The 13,058-nt window shown below is 40.6% G+C and overlaps 1 protein-coding gene across 3 annotated transcripts in view; it reads right to left on the bottom strand.

Moving 5' to 3' along the window:
* Window positions 1–13,058, bottom strand: part of nfasca (neurofascin homolog (chicken) a) — an 81,510-nt gene that overhangs the window by 19,592 nt on the left and 48,860 nt on the right. For 2 of the 3 annotated variants that reach the window (XM_070837720.1, XM_070837729.1), the window contains 10 exons: window positions 11,863–11,987; window positions 11,055–11,099; window positions 10,428–10,529; window positions 9,658–9,855; window positions 9,253–9,323; window positions 8,867–9,089; window positions 8,491–8,606; window positions 8,153–8,363; window positions 7,733–7,855; window positions 7,442–7,615 (listed from right to left, as the gene is read on the bottom strand). In XM_070837720.1, coding sequence (XP_070693821.1) covers window positions 7,442–7,615; window positions 7,733–7,855; window positions 8,153–8,363; window positions 8,491–8,606; window positions 8,867–9,089; window positions 9,253–9,323; window positions 9,658–9,855; window positions 10,428–10,529; window positions 11,055–11,099; window positions 11,863–11,987 — 1,388 coding nt within the window. Of the gene's footprint in view, window positions 1–1,387; window positions 1,511–5,705; window positions 5,733–7,441; window positions 7,616–7,732; window positions 7,856–8,152; window positions 8,364–8,490; window positions 8,607–8,866; window positions 9,090–9,252; window positions 9,324–9,657; window positions 9,856–10,427; window positions 10,530–11,054; window positions 11,100–11,862; window positions 11,988–13,058 lie in introns of all 3 variants that reach the window. The other variant, XM_070837712.1, reaches the window with a different exon arrangement.

The following is a 13,058-nucleotide window of genomic DNA, read 5'->3' as shown; positions in this document are numbered from 1 at the left end:
AGGAGGGATGATGTGTTTAACAAATGCAGGATTCAATAGTGCTTAACACCCAATCAAAAGCAAAAGCAAGAGATCATGGAAGCATGGATAGCCAAAGAATTGACACATTCAAACAGCAATTCAGAGAAACCAAGCCAGATAGTCGATTCACAGTGCCGGTCACAGAGCCATTCAAAGCCAGGTAGCGTGGTGCAAAAGAAACATTGTGATGGTGCACTGCACAACAAGTTAGTAGCGACATGATGATGATCAACATTTCCAACATATAAACACCAAAAAGAGATAGAAGAGTGCAAGAGCAAAAGACAGACACAGACTGTTGTACCTTCTGCTTTTGTAACAAAGTTTAAAATGACCCATCAGCCATTGGGGGCAAATATCACATCTTTGAATAAAAAAAGATAAATAAAAAACAGGCCAACGGAGGAGCGGCTGATGCTGGAATTGAAGGTTATCTCTGGTGGGAAATGCATATTTTTAGATTTAATTTAAAAACTTAACACCAAAGAGATTTTTTCACTCTTGTCCTAATGTTTCCTTTCGTTTCGTTCAAACATCCGATTCCTTTTTTTTAAATACTTGCTTGTCAAAATGCAAATGGTTGCTAGAGCTCTTCATGAACGCTGTTTTGGGAATCACTGAGACAAGGACACATCAGAAAATACCACTGAGGTGTTACTGAAGTCTCTATGAAAAAGGCAGTGATTTAATGATCTGGCCACTGAACCACTCTGTAGTTCTCATAGTATGGGGAAAAGGACATTTTATCTCTGATGGAGATTTCTGTAAATAAAGATGATCAAGCATGTGTGGGGGGGGCAAAAACTCCACAACATGCTAAAAGTTACGCACGTCTGGCAAATTTGTTGCCTTGTAAAGTTGACATGGCGAGCATAAAACAGCACTGATCAAGCTGTAAGACTGAGCCAAACTGTAAATCTGAGGGTCTGAATACAAAAACAGTAAGTTGAAAAATGGCTGTTGGAAACTCCAGAGTTTAGTGATTACTCTCTGGAGTCATTTTTACAACCAAAAAACTACATTATACATAGTCATTTGGCCCATTGTTCATATAAAAGATACTGATAATGCAGCTTTGAAATGAGAGATGGTCAAGCCAAAATTGTGGAGTCAACTGGATTCTTATATAACGTCCCAATCATTTGATAAGTTGATTTTAGATCTATTTTGAAGCGTCTGCTTTGTCTAATCTCTGAAATAACACCCTCTGTCTGCTCCTACTCTTTGATGATATTTGATATTTAGTATCATCATGTAATGCCATTAATACATTACCACTGTGATTTCTTTTTTACTTTCTAATAATCCATTTCAGATCTAGCTTTAGATTCTGATAGCTCAGGCTGGGCTTGGTCTGGTTTCTTACTGTCCAGTGTGAACTCTAGCACAAACTCGCTGCTGCCGGCCGGGAAGTTGTGTCTCCAGCTGACGTTAGCGTAGTTACTGTTAGGCTCCACCGTCAGATTCCAGATCTCCCGCCCAGGGGCCACTACACAAAAGGGGGGGTCAGGGGTAGAGGGTTAAAGGTCAGGGGCAAGGGGCAGAGAGGGCACAGTTACAACAACCACACACAGGGCTCCATTTAGACCTATGCATGGTGCTACCACCAAGGGAGTCTTAGCCACTAAGAATGGTCATTTTGATCAGGATCGATCCAGATCGTGATCTACTCAAAACCAGATGTAAATGTCATATGTTCATGGAAAGAAAATTCCTCCACATGAAAATTCCAGAGGATTTTCCAATTCATGAAACACTCATTTGGAATGCTTACTTCTGATTTAGAGTGGACTCTCAATTTCTAATTGAACCTAAAAAATGATGAACTCTGCCATTATCACAATCCTTATGCATTGAAATAGGCAACCCTCATCACTCTTATGTGTTTAAGGGTACTCTTCCCAAGAACTTTACAATTATCAACATCCATTTGAAAAAAAGAAAGAAAAAAGAGTTTGGATTCTCACTTCCTGACCAGGAGGATAGTTTCTGGCTGCATGCCAATATTCTGCAGTAATTCCCCACTTTTTGTATCGCGGGTACAGCACAGCTTATTGGAATGCAGCCCTAATGTTGTTTCCTGTTTCGTCAGGTGGGAGAGTTCAATTGTCTTTTAATCCATGAAGTGCCATTCATGGTCAATTAAAAAAACTAGAAAGACAATAAAAACCACAATGGGACAACAGCATGTACCCAACACGTTCGGATCAGTATGCTTGGTGCTGATGGTAGTGGTCGCCTCAGTTGTAGTGGTGGTGGTAGTAGTAGAAGGAGTAGTAGTAGTAGTAGTAGTAGTAGTAGTGGTAGTTGTAGTTGTAGGAGTAGTAGAAGTTGTAGCACTAATGGTTGTAGGAGCGATGGTAGTAGGAGGAAGAGGAGCAAGAGGAGGAGGAGTAGGAGTGAAAGCTGAAGCCACAGAGGCGTCGGTAAGCTCGACTACAAAGGAGGAGGTGGAAGAGAGCAAAGGGTTAAAGACAAGGTAGCAGGAACATCAAACAGGTAGACACACACTGACACACTGAGGAGAAAGTCAATGAAGCCCTGAGCTGAAACACGAGAAGTTCCCCACGAGCGGTGATGACACATCTCACTAAGTCATCATGAGTCAATAAACGATCACGATGTTCATTTGAATGTTTCCCACTTCATCTCTGACGGAATCCACACATGCTTCATCATTGTCCTGCAGACTTACATGCCACTGCCACCAAGAGGACAAAGGCTAATACTGCAACATTACTGGCTTGCTCATTGTGGGGAGTACTACTCAGCCTTCTCTATGGAGGAGCAACAGAAAACTGACTCGACTTTGTAATGTCTGAGTGAATAACTCCTGACCAGGCCCTCAGGGCATTCTCACAGACATCTGTGATGATGATATCATCTGGGATGGATCAAAGAAATATGAAGCTACACATACTAGGAACTAAAAGCCTTCCTCTGCTGCTTCCAATTTCACCATCCTTTTCTTTTAATGCGTCCCTCACAAGTTGCCCAACTTATAGATGTGCAATACTACATTTCTGGAGGGCTACTTAAAGTATCCTTCCTCGCTGGTGTTAAGCTAAAGTTTCTTCTACTCTTCTCTACCTTGTGTAATATATTCACAGACACCTCTTTCACACACACAGTTTATGTAGAGTTACATTATTTCATCCAGTGTCTGTCCTTACAGTAGAAAATGCAATGACAGTCCTTCTTACCGCCTGTTACTCATTTTTGCATCTTAGACAGCTAACTAGAAATGTCAGAGCAGTTGTGGCAGCAGTTGTGTGCCACAGCTGAGTATCAGATCCCTGTACTTTTCAGCACCAAAATGTGTCAATAATGAATAACTGAATCAGTAATGATGAATAAGGGAGTCAATAAGGGAAACTTTCAGGTACTGACAGCTGGCATTAACTTCCTTTTCAGGCTCTTACTCTTTTTACTTCATTTACTTCATTGTTTGATTAGATAGTATCTGGTTTAACTTTTTACACATTGTAGACAGTTTTAAATAACAGAACACAATGATGCATTTTTTTCTTTTTTGTGAACAATGTGGTTTTGAGAGACAAAGTTGTGTGTATTCCTCAAAGCAGTAACAGACAAAACGTAGCAACACTCAGGCATTACACTGGCATGGTTACTTTCATGACACTACAGTGCCCCCTTGTGGGGATGGAGCCCCACCTCAGGTTAGGAAACGGCATAACCTTCTCTTATTTCCACTTGAAATCATTCTCACTCTTACTGTACCTTGAAGGTGAGGTCATCTCCAGCCAGTGAACGGTCCCACTACTGATGCTCCCACCCTAAACATTCCGCTCATATAACAACCCCAAATCCCAGCCAGCATGCTTGTATCACCAGGCTAGATGTCAAGCATGCCCTCCAACCCCCGTGCGAGGGAAAAAAGAAAACAGGACAGGATGATGGAAATATCAGCATGTTCAGGAGCCGTTAAAGCCCAGTGAGGTCGGCCAGATGAGCCCACAGCTTCAAGCCACCTTACCTGTAATCCTCAGTACTGTGTGTACAACTGACCAGGTGAACAGAAGCAATGGATAAAGATGGCAGAGTGACATCACTTTTGAAAAAAGCTCAGAAGCAAGACAATCAAGCCAGTGAATGAGTGCGCAAGCCAACTGCTGATTTGTCATCCCAAGTTGCATCATTCATCAAAATGTTTCCCGCTCTTGACATTCTGATGCAAGGAAGTGCATCCTCTCCCATCCCACACACACTCACAGAACAGCAGCGTCATCATGAAATTGTATTCAGTGATAATGACTGAAAAACTTTTGGCACATACAAGTTGGTACACAAGGTTAACTTGTGTCTTGTGGCAAACAGGAAGAGGCAGTGATGCTGTGAGATTGCGTTGTAAAGGTGCGCCATCAGGGATTGGTTCGAAAATCTGAGTTTTCTAGGTCAAAATACATATAAAGAGCTTGAAGGAGTTTCCTACGGCACATATCAGAGTGTGTGTCCTGATCATTAAGACCATTTAGAAGAATATGATACCAAAGATTTAGAATATGTAAAGCATGTAATGTGATGTATCTGATACGTTCAACTTTCATATAACTGGGCGGTATGTTCCGTTCACTGTGTGTGTGAGTATTCAAAGCCAATGAGAGGGCCTCTTCAATCCCTGACAGCACACAGCAGCAGACAAACAGCAGCTTTACGCACAGAGGGAAGATGGAGAGATGAGGAGAGGCAGACAGGCAGATGGACAGATGAGAAAAGAAAGAAAAAGTATAGGCAGCAGTTCAGTCCAATAGGAAAAAACAAAGATTGGTTGTTTTCACTTTGTTCTTTTAAGCTTTTTTTTTTCTGTTTCACGTCATTATGAAGATAATGATTTGGGGGTTTAGAGAGCTGCTTAGACAGAATGAGTGAACATTCCTTGTGGGCATTTATGATTATTTGAGGTTAAACTAATGGAAAGTGGAAACAACATATTCATCAATTACAAAAGCTAACAATTAGTTAGAGTCTTATGTGACTGATGATGGTCATTTTTATACCACGAAGAAGAACGTATCATATGGTTGAAAGCTCCACAGAGAGCTAGTCATGGACCTTAAATTGTTTTGTCAAATCTTTTACAGTTTCAGAAATCATTCATAATCGTAGCTATTGTGGCGTTAAGTTCTGTCACTCAATACAGTGATAGCAGGATTTAGATCACGGTTGTTTATTGTCAACAATAGCAAAGAGATAGAAATTGATTGTTGAAAAATGCAATTTCATAGCCCGGTCTCTGCTAACCTGCTGGATCGGTTGAATATCCAGTCATGGAACAGCTTCCTGTGGTGTTCCACACGCAGGTTTTGTATATGTACAGTAAACATACAGTATGTCTTAAGTTTCATGTGACAATAATTTATTGATTTTATTAAATGTGGTTGTCCACATGAAGCTAATCTATGTTTTGTTGAATATGAGAGCTGGAAACCCCCCCATCTACCCCACATCTACCCCACATGAGGTTAAAACTAGCTTAGCATCTCACACCATTGCCTACCAGTGGGAACTGCAGGCGTGGTAGAACTGCGCTTCAGTGGACAAAACAATGAAGGTGGACTGCACTGCTGCTTAGTGTTAAGAAGAACAGATAGAGAGACGGATATGGAGGCTGAGGGTGGGAAAAGGCGACAGGCAGACACGCTGTGCTTCTCATTCCCCATTACCTAGACCTGTAGCGTCAGTAAAGTTTTCTGCCAACGGAGAGAGAAGGGGAGACAGGAGAGAGGGGAGAGGTGTAAGAGAGACAGGGAGGGACAACAAGAACGAATGCGGCTGGAATGTCGGCTCAACAGATGTTCTCATGTACCACTCACGTGTACGTGTAGGAATCTAGCCATGTGATCTGTCCAAGCTTTGAGATATGTCTGCCTTTTCATCTAAACTATACTTTCTAATGTAGAATAAGTCCTGATGACAATTGTTCACAGTGACATCTGTGAGTAACAGGGACACTGTTTCTAGGCAACAAAATTCCATTCACCATTTTTGTTTTGGGTTGGAAAATTGAAAATTTAAGACAACGATATCTCAAAAACCTGGACATATAAAACCAAAAGTACCCGCATAGCCAGATACCACTACAAGTTATCTAGATTTGGGTGAACAAACCCTTTAAAAAAAACCTGTCAGTTGTTCTTTTATTCATGACAGCAAAATACCAGAACATTGCTAAACCTAGAATATATGCAAAAGTTGTGGCTAGAAAGAAACTAACTTCTAGTCTGCCTCTTCTGAGCTGTTGTGTGTGGATGTCTACGTGTGTGTGTGTGTGTGTGTGTCAGTGTGTTGGTGTGCTGATAATGGCGTATATCAGAGAGGGACCACTTCTGTCTCCATCTGATACCCTAACAAAGAGGGTTGTGTTTGCTAAAGGACTACAGTGTCTCTCACATTCTATTTCTACGTCTCTCTGTCTCTCACACATACAGGTTCCACTGATTCACAAAACCAGACTCTCACAATGTGCTATAGACACACTATTGAACCAGCCTAGTTCCCATGCAGTGAAAAAGGCTGGAAGTGGTGTAATTACATGGTAAAAGACACAATGCAGCAGAGTAAAGGTTCAGTGTCCTGTGTCCTATTGGGAAATAGAATGCTTGATACAACTCCTGTACTTGTAATTATAAACTGGGTCGCAGATTAACCTGTTGAGTCTGGAATCACATATGTTAGACAAACTTCAAGCTCTGCAAGTTAATTAATTTGATTAAGGCTAGTTCTATTCTTGATTATTCATATTGTTCCTTAGAACTTACAATTGCCCTACTCTGTCTGCACCACTCCTCCTACGGGAGATGGAAGCCTTTAAAAACAGCTCACAGATGTAAAATATTTCAGAGCAATAAGCTATGCTATAGCTTATTCCCCTGCTTCCTCAAGCTACACACGCACAATACTTTTTGATGGCATCAATTCCTTCTAATTTTGGGTAATTTCATGGGATTTGTTGACAATGAGAATATCATAGATCATTGCCTTTAACCAATGGCTAAAACATACCATACAGTTGCAAGAAAAAGTATGTGAACCCTTTGGGATTACTTGGATTTCTGCATAAATTGGTCATAAAATATGTTCTGATCTTCATCTAAGTCACATCACCAGACAAACACAGTCTGCTTAAACTAATACCGCACAAAAAATTATACGTTTTCATGTTTTTATTGAACACAACATGTAAACATTCCCAGTGCATCCCAAATCCCAAAGGGTTCACATACTTTTTCTTGCAACTGTATATTGTAAGAAAATGTTGGGCAATCATTTATACTTTGATTGAGTCGGAGTGACTTTTCTGAACAAAATAAAATCAACTATCAAATAGGAATAGTAATAAAAATACTGAACTCAATCTGAGATTTTTTCGAAACAAATGGTCAAATGCAGAAACACTCACCTTCATTGGCGAAGTGTGGGGATTCCTCAGCATAGACCTCTCCCGCTCCCACCTGAGTGAGCGCTGACAGGTAGAACTTGTAGCGGGTAGATCGGTCCGGAAGACGGAGGGTGAATTGTGTCACATTAGGAAGGAACGTCTCCAACTGTGGACGACCTACCCTGGAGCCATTTACTACACTCACACACACACAAATACACACACAAATACACACACAAACATTGAGTAACTGACGTGTGCGTACTTGCATGTGTGTGAATATTTTTGGTTTGACAATTCAGAGCAGCTCACCTGTTTGGTACTTGAGCTGGTATCCAATCAGAATGCCGTTGGGCTCCAGAGGTTTGTCCCATTCAAGGTAAATGGTGTCGAAACTTCTACGGTTAATCCTGAAGAACCTGGGTGCATCTGGCACTAAACACACACACACACACGCACAAAATTATGTAAAAAATCAAAGGTTCATAGATCCATTCCAATAGTGCCAAAATATTTCTCAAAATGTGAAGTCGGTCCTTTTTCCTTTCATCGGTACAGTGATGTCTAAAAATCTAATTCTACTTCTACAGTGTGTCCCAGTGATGATTACATAGTTTCATTTCAAAGATTGATAGTGTTACAGTGTTTCCTTGATTGACAGGGTCAGTGTTGTTAGTGAGTTGTCAGCCTCTCCTGGATGTGACATTTTAGGTGCAAAAGGCACATCCTCACCTCCCTCTTTGGTGGTGAACTCCACCGTGTTGCTGGGTGGACCCTCAAAGCGGTTGTTGGCCACAACCATAAACATCTTGTATTTAGAGTGGGGCACCAGGTCGCTGAGGATGCCTGATGGCTCGGCCACAGTGCTGTAGAAACCCTTGGTCTTCTTCTCCTTACTGACCACCAGACCCGGAACCAGACTAGACTCGCGCCAGTAGTACAGCTGGGATGCACGGGGGGAAGAAACGGGGTTAATGGGTAAGAAGTGCACAGGAGGGTTAGCAGATTAAACTGTCTCATTTCAGGAGCAACTCTGCAGTCAGTTCTAATTACAAAAAAGCCAGTCTCACTCTGTACTCCTTGAACTCTCCCTGGACAGAGTCCAGGTCCACAGGTTTCCAGTGGATGTTCGCCTTGGTGCTGTCGACCTTTGACATCGACAGATCAGTGGGAGCATCTGTGGGCTCTGAACACATGCAAAGAGACATAGTTTGTGTAAATAATCGGAAAGGTTTGATTCTGCTTGTGCTGGAATGAGAACGAATTCCGTACAGTAATTGCACTTATGGCTTGAAATGTATGTGAAATGATTAACTGATGACATTGTGAGGATCTGAGTTTTCGTCATCCTAAAAGCCATCAATACAAAATTTAAAGCAGTCTTAGTCATAAAGTCAATGTTAGCATTTACTTTCACAAACTGACACCTAGTGTGTGTCTACTTACTGTCCTCTCCAGAGTATCCAACAACCACATTGGACTCAGGCCCAAGTCCAAACTCATTTTGGGACTGGATTTTGATCTCATAAGGCACATAGGTTTCTGTGTTGTGGACAACGTGTTTGGACCCCACTGTGGTCACATTACTCCACTCCTCCCCCGTGTCCTTCAGTCTCCACCATACGTTGTAGTGCAAGTTGCGGCCATTTCTCTCCAGATCAAGCAGTGGCTAGGAAAAACAAAAAGCTCACTGTGAATACACGCTGACTAAACAGTGGATACCAATTCTAATGAGATGTTGGTATGAATAACGAATAAGTTATATGTCACAGCTTGGATATTGGGATAAATGTGTATTAAACATGTTACATCTAAGCAGTAATGTCTTGTACCTCCCAGGTGATCTCCATGTTGTCCTTCTTGGAGCCCCATCCTCGAAGACCTCTGGGAATGGCATCTGGGGCTTGTTTCACAGAAAATACACTCATATCAACACAAAGACCTCAACATTTCTGGTTTGTGGCTTTTGGAATCTGCTACTGCTCCTACTGCTACTTAAATTCCCAAATCAAACATCCAGCACCTCAAAAAGGTCAAAGCTATTTCACCACCTTATAATATCTTTTTGATGGTAGCTATGATGGTGGTTTTTCATGCACACAAGACTGAAAGCAGGTAAATATATAGAGCCTACGAAGGAAAACAAGATATAAAAGCATTACTTTCAATCCAAACACATAATAATTAATCTTTAAGCACACATATAATTTCAGATGAGTGTGTGTGGTGCTCCTTACCAGCTCCACTGGTCTTGTATCGTGGCGAGGGGCGGCTAGGCTGACTCTGGCCCACTGAGTTGATGGCAATGACCCGGAACTGGTAATTGACAAAGGGGGAGAGCTGCAGGATGACAGAGTTGAGGTCTCCGGGGTAAGTGGACAGGTTCTGCCACCTGCCTGGCTCCCAGTGGTCCTCCTCAAACTGGACCAAGAACTCTGCAGAGACACACAACTGGCTTGAGAAAAGGTAGACAACTAATGTCAAAGCAGCTGGTTTTCATGGTTCTCTAGGCTCTCTTCCTGTGGTGGACAACCTGAAGTTGTGGTTTCATGTATTTTGGTATAATATCTTTTCATCCTCTCATCTCCTCTTATTGTTGTTAAATGATGCTAAGGCATTCATTTTACAAACCCTCATATAAAGACAGATTATGATTATCATTGTATGATAATAATAATCATAGTATGAATAATCAGTCCCCAATTATTAGCCTTATTACTGAAGACATTAGGTACATCTTAATGAATAAATCTATTTCAGCATCTCTACATTGTCATTCTCAGTCCTGATCTTAGTGACCCAAAACAAAGCACTTCACCTTTTTAGTTCTCCTTTACTTACACAATTGTAAGATTGTTAGATGAATAAAACCTGATACTGTTCCACACAAATATAGCTCAGACAAGACAACTTTTGAGATATGTAACAAAAAGGTCAATGTAATTTATCTGGGACGTCCAAGAGGGGTGAGAGAATGCAGGTATCTGAATAGTGTGTGTATACTGACGTGTGACTGGGCTCCTGTGGTCATTTCCAGGAATCCAGGTGAGCCGAACACTGCGGGCTGCTGGGTCCGATAGATCCAGATCCATTGGAGGGTCTGGATGGTCTGCAGAGAAGCAGGAAATAACCTCACCTTAGACAAGGCAGACACGTAATGTCTTGTACAAGCACACACATCCAAGAATTGGCATGCTGGAAAACTCTTGCCACTCATACTACATTCATTCTCATAATCAGCTGTATCAAATTGTAAAAAAAGAAAATGAGGAGAAATAAGAGAAATAATAACTCTAATAACATTCACAAACAGCTTGGAACAAGCGGAGTATTGTACCAAACTGGACATGATGGATTGTGTGCATGCATATAAAAACCCATTCTGCATTAATAACAGTCCCTTCTCTCAAACACACATTGAGAAAAAAAAATCATCTTTGGCACATAATAAAATAATATCACAGCATTTTGATATAATGTGTAATATTAAAATGATTATATTATATATATAAGAGAGGAAGAAGTTGAGACAGAAGCAGAGTACAAAAAATAAAACAATAAGAAGACGAAATAAACAGGAAAGAAAATCAGGCCAGAATAGAAAAGAAAAATTTCCACCCGAGCCATGTGTTACCTGGAGGCAAGGCACTAGAGACTGAGGGGTTGAGGGAGGCTTCCTCTGTGGGGCGGGGTCAAGGGCCAGGAAATGGGTATAAAGGTTAGAGTTTGCAGGTTAGTCTACCAGCCAATCAATAGCAAGGGAGCAGAAATGTTAATATATCATTTAGTACACATTGTATTAATGTAGTTTGAGGCAACAATGTAATCATCATATTTACATTTAAGACTTTTGCATTGACAATTCGATTTAAGACACTTAGCCAGTTTTCCTGTTGTGGCTGAAATGAATGCAAGCGTCTCAAATGTCAAAGCAATGGTCACACACGATGCTCAAACTGCCAGTATAGCTTCACTACAGTGCTTCCTACACAGCACTATGGTATCTCAATACGCTGCATGCAAACAGTTCAATCAGTAGGAGTAAGTAGAGTAAAAGCTAAGCCAGGTAAGTATTTTAGTAAACCACAGCAACAGTAAAACATGCATGATTTCCATTTGAAGGCATTGAGCTGAAAAATAGTACAATGTCAAGAAACAGTGCTGTAAACACATTTACAGTAAATATCTAAAGATGGTCTAAATGACAGAATGTAAAGCACCACCAAGAACAAGAAAAGAATCATAGACTATGTGACAGAGGAGAATAAATGTCATTCTTCAAATGGGTATATCACAACGTTTACTTCACTACATTTAACTGGTAGCTGTAAAAGGTTTACATGCAAAATACTTTTATTTTATTTCACTATTATTTAGAGTTTAAGAAAGATACTATGACATTTCTGGGTTCAGAGAAACTCTTGGTCTGTCTGTGAGTGTACCTAACACAGTGAGGCGGGCTGAGGCTGAGTCCTGGTCTATCTCAGATTTAACAGTGCAGGTATACATTCCCTCATCACCCTCATTCACATTGGGAATGGTCAGCGACTCCTCATCTTTCTTCAGCCTAGGACACAAAGAGAGGAGAGGATTGGTTTGTTACACATCATCATTCTGAGTTTATACTTTGATTCTTTTGGAGCTGACAGTAAAAAATTAAGTAATCATTCAAATCATTAACTGTAGAGTGCAAAAAGCCACTTCAAAGGTGAGATTTCTCATTGTCTGACATGTTTTAGCTCTGTTTCACTTACTTTGTTTACACTGGTGTTTTCAACATAATTTCCTAATCTGCATTGGCCACATACAACAAGAGGATCTGTACTAATGTCTCAAAAATGAATGCCAAATACTCTAACTTACCTTGATACTATACCTTACAGTATATTACTATATAATCCTGCCATATTGTATAGCCCATATAGCTAAAGCACATTTTAAACACATAGGCAATTCAAAGTGCTTCACAAAGGAAGGAAAAACATCAAAATGATATTCAAAACAATACGCAACAGACTCATTATTGTTCATGCAAGATAGAAATTCTGAAAACTGGATCAAATTAAAAGAAATGCAAAAGAAGTGCTGCAGAAACACTGACACACACTGACGTCAATCTGACATAAAATACAGAAATAAAATGCAGTTACAGTGCAGTAGCAAGGTGTAAGTTACCTCAAATGCAACAGAGGAAATAAAAGTGCAGCTGAGAAACCAATCATTCAAAGGCAACAACCAAGTTTTTAACTTTGATTTGAGAGTGCTTAGGTTTGGGGCACATTTGAAATCATCAGGAATTTGGCTCCATGTGTGCAATATAGTAGATAAAAGCAGTTTCCCCATGTTTGACCAGTTGACTGCACCCTAAGAATCAAAGGGCCCTCCCGGGTTTATATTCTTCGTGAAGATCAAAAATGTTTATTGGCTTGAATCATTAAGTGCACTTTAAAATCTGTTATATAAGTAACTGGAAGATTTAAGAACAGGTGAAATGCGCTTGGTTCTCCTTGCTCTCATTGTCTAATATAATATCTGATGCTTGCTCATGTGGGGATTCTTGAATCCTTAATTTTGAATTCCTGAATTGTTGGGTCTCTCTCTTAATTAAAGACTTTGGTGTAGACCTGCTCTTTATGGA

This window comes from Pempheris klunzingeri, chromosome 2 (genome assembly GCF_042242105.1).
Source record: "Pempheris klunzingeri isolate RE-2024b chromosome 2, fPemKlu1.hap1, whole genome shotgun sequence".
Lineage (NCBI taxonomy): Eukaryota > Metazoa > Chordata > Actinopteri > Acropomatiformes > Pempheridae > Pempheris > Pempheris klunzingeri.
The sequence above is the reverse complement of the archived record's forward strand: the minus strand, read 5'-3'. Positions and strand labels throughout refer to the sequence as shown.